The 2,810-nt window shown below is 53.8% G+C and overlaps 1 protein-coding gene across 1 annotated transcript; it reads right to left on the bottom strand.

Annotated features, from left to right (window-relative positions):
- Window positions 1-492: 492 nt before the first annotated feature.
- Window positions 493-2,104, bottom strand: Plpp2 (phospholipid phosphatase 2). Its single transcript, XM_028771781.1, has 3 exons — window positions 1,823-2,104; window positions 1,486-1,662; window positions 493-1,289 (listed from the first exon to the last, which is right to left on the bottom strand). Exons 1-3 carry the CDS (start codon window positions 1,844-1,846, stop codon window positions 1,173-1,175), a joined length of 318 nt encoding a protein of 105 aa, XP_028627614.1. The 5' UTR covers window positions 1,847-2,104; the 3' UTR covers window positions 493-1,172.
- Window positions 2,105-2,810: the final 706 nt, after the last annotated feature.

The following is a 2,810-nucleotide window of genomic DNA, read 5'->3' as shown; positions in this document are numbered from 1 at the left end:
CCAGGATCCTGGTGACATGATCATGACCCAGCCTCTAAGGAGAGGAAGAAAATGGGGGGTGGGAGGGATCAATACTTCCTACTGTCCCCCATGCTCCCAGACCCAAAGACCTGAAGAGTACATAAGGAGCTTGCCCATTCCTAGAAAGACACACACCTTGTCCTGGGATAAAACAAGACCTGTTGCCTCTCCTGCTGCCCCTGGGAGACTGGCCAGGCACCCTGGAAGCATGACCAGGCACCTGTCTAGCACTGGCCATGAAGGGTCTCTGTATTCTAAGTGGGCCTAGGAGAAGCATCCACCACACACAGAGGAAAGCCAGGGTGGCTATGAGGCCTCTGTCTTGACCTACATACACAACACCCAGGCCAGGTCTCTGTCCCCTAAGTCTCTGCTAAGAGTGGTAGGTCCAGCACAATGCACTGAAGAGTAAGTTAGGTGCAAGAGGACCATCTGTCTCACCAGAACTTGAAAATGAGCACGCACAGCAGAGACATTTGGTACACAGTTTATAACACACCCTCCCAAGAAACAGTAACTTGAAGTGTTTTGAAACAGATGGGAATGGCAGATCCAGGACCTCCTTCCAATGCCTGGCTACATATTTGGTCCATATAGACAGAGTGGGGACAGGATAGGACATCAAGCCTGAGGGAGGGGCTTGAAGGCCTCTAGCTGTAACCTTCCGCAGACTTGAGAAAAGGATTCAGACCAAAAGCTACGTGTGACCTTCCAGGCAACCTGGACTCCTAGGCAGCCCAAGGGTTGACAGCCCTCTTCACACTTGTGATCCCTGCCCAGGGCCAAGGCCAACTGCCCCACACAAGCAAACAAAGTGTTCATCACCTCCAGGGCCATCAAGGAGGGTGCCAACTTCAAGAACAGTCTCAGACCAACCATTCCTGGGGCCATGCTGCGATGGCCCTCCTCGAAAGCCCATTGGTGACAGGAGACAGCCGTCAGAGCAGGACCTTTTGAGGCCATGTGACAGTCAAGGAACGATGATGGTAGGCCCCGCCCACACTCACAGCCAGACAGGCACCCAAGACCCTGGTCCACAGTCACCAGCCAGGACACTGGGGCAGCTCCAAAGCCAGCAGTGCCTGATCAGGGACAAGGAGCCAACACATGACTGGCCCACAGGTGGCTTCCCAGCTTCCAAAGCATAGCATCTAGGGTCGGTCACCGAGGGTCAGCGTCAGGGACAGACTGGGCTTACGCTCTGGCTCTTCATCCTCCTGGCAGGGCCGGGGCGGCCGGGATTTGAAGAAATCTGAAACATAACGGACCTGGGGAGGGGGAAGGCAGTGAGTAGGGCTGGAAGAACATCTGGGAGCCCCAAGAGAGAAGCTGAGGAGGGCTGTAATGTGATGGGTGGGGCCAGTGGTGAGGGGCAAAGCTCTTGGGAGCAGAAGGGCAGGCAGAGGTCATGGAACATTGGAGACAGGCAGAGCAGATCCTGTAGGACAGGCCAACAGGACTCACCGTGAGGCAGGCCACCAGGGCTCCCTGCAGGAGGCCGACAAGGACGTCACTCCAGTGGTGCTTGTGGTCCGACACTCGGGTATAGCCCACATAGATTGCAAAGGCCACCAAGAAGAACTGGACAGTGGGCCTCAGCAGCCGTGCCCACTTCCAGCAGAGCCGGGCCTGCACGTATAGCTGTTGGGACATCAGCCTGCCATCAACTGTGCTCAGCCTGCCCAGCCCAGGGAAGGAGTCACAAATCCTCCTACCCTTAGTGCCTCCTCCACACACCCATTGTGCAGTAGGGAAGACCAAGGCCCAGGGAAGGTTCCCTGGGAAGAAGATGGACACTCACCGCCAGGAACAACATGCAGTACATGCCAAAGGAGGAGTGGCCAGAGTAGAAGGACAACCTGGGAGAGAGGATGGCCAGTCAGGGAGACCCAGAGGCAGAGCCACAGGCTCCCACTGGCAGCCACAGAGGACTGCAACTCAAAATTAAGGGAACCGGGCCAGAGAGGTGGGTCAGCCCTGACTGCTTTTGCAGAGGACCCAAGTTCAGTTCCCACATCCTACTGTTTCACAGCTACCTATAACTCCGACTCCAGGAAATCTGATGCCTGTGACCTCTGAGGGTACCTGTAGTCATGCACACACACACACACACGCACACGCACACACACACGCACACACAGACACACTTAAAAGTAATAAAAATGGGATTTACTTATTTTTATTTTATGTGCATGGATGTTTTGCTTACATCTCTGTAGAGCACATGCATGCAATGCCTGCAGCAGCCAGAAGAAGGCGGCAGACCCTCTGGAACTGAAGTTACAAATGATTGTGTGGGGGCTACCTTATGGGTTCTGGGAGTCTAATACAGATCCACTGGAAGAGCAGGCAGTGGTATTAACCGCTGAGCCATCTCTCTAGTCCCACAAAATAAAATTAACCTGAGGGGTGCTGGAGAGATGGTGCAACAGTTAAGAGCACCGGATGCTCTCCCAGAGTACCTGAGTTCAATTCCAAGCAACCACATGGTGGCTCACAACCATCTGCAACTCCAATTCCAGATCTGATGCCCAATTCTGGCCTCCATTGTTACTGGCCATGCACATGGTATACAGAAATATGCAAGCAAATCACCCATGCACATAAAATAAAAATAAAATTGAAAAACAAATTTTAACCTGAGGAAAGGCTTGCACACAAGACACTCCATCAGGAGGCCCTGGAGCAACTGTCTCCCCTCCTCGCTCTCAGTTCACTAACTCCAACCCCCCGGCAGCTCCTGGAGCAGGCATGGCTAGCAGGAGCAGACTGTCAGGCTCTCAGTACTG

This window comes from Grammomys surdaster, unplaced genomic scaffold (genome assembly GCF_004785775.1).
Source record: "Grammomys surdaster isolate TR1022 unplaced genomic scaffold, NIH_TR_1.0 209, whole genome shotgun sequence".
Lineage (NCBI taxonomy): Eukaryota > Metazoa > Chordata > Mammalia > Rodentia > Muridae > Grammomys > Grammomys surdaster.
The sequence above is the reverse complement of the archived record's forward strand: the minus strand, read 5'-3'. Positions and strand labels throughout refer to the sequence as shown.

Coding starts and splice junctions, on each gene's coding strand:
- Plpp2 (XM_028771781.1), bottom strand. CDS start 1,846: ATGTACTGCATGTTGTTCCTGGCG. Junction 1,663..1,822: donor ACTGCATGTTGTTCCTGGCG/GTGAGTGTCCAT, acceptor ATGTCCCAACAG/CTATACGTGCAGGCCCGGCT. Junction 1,290..1,485: donor CCCTGGTGGCCTGCCTCACG/GTGAGTCCTGTT, acceptor CCCCCTCCCCAG/GTCCGTTATGTTTCAGATTT.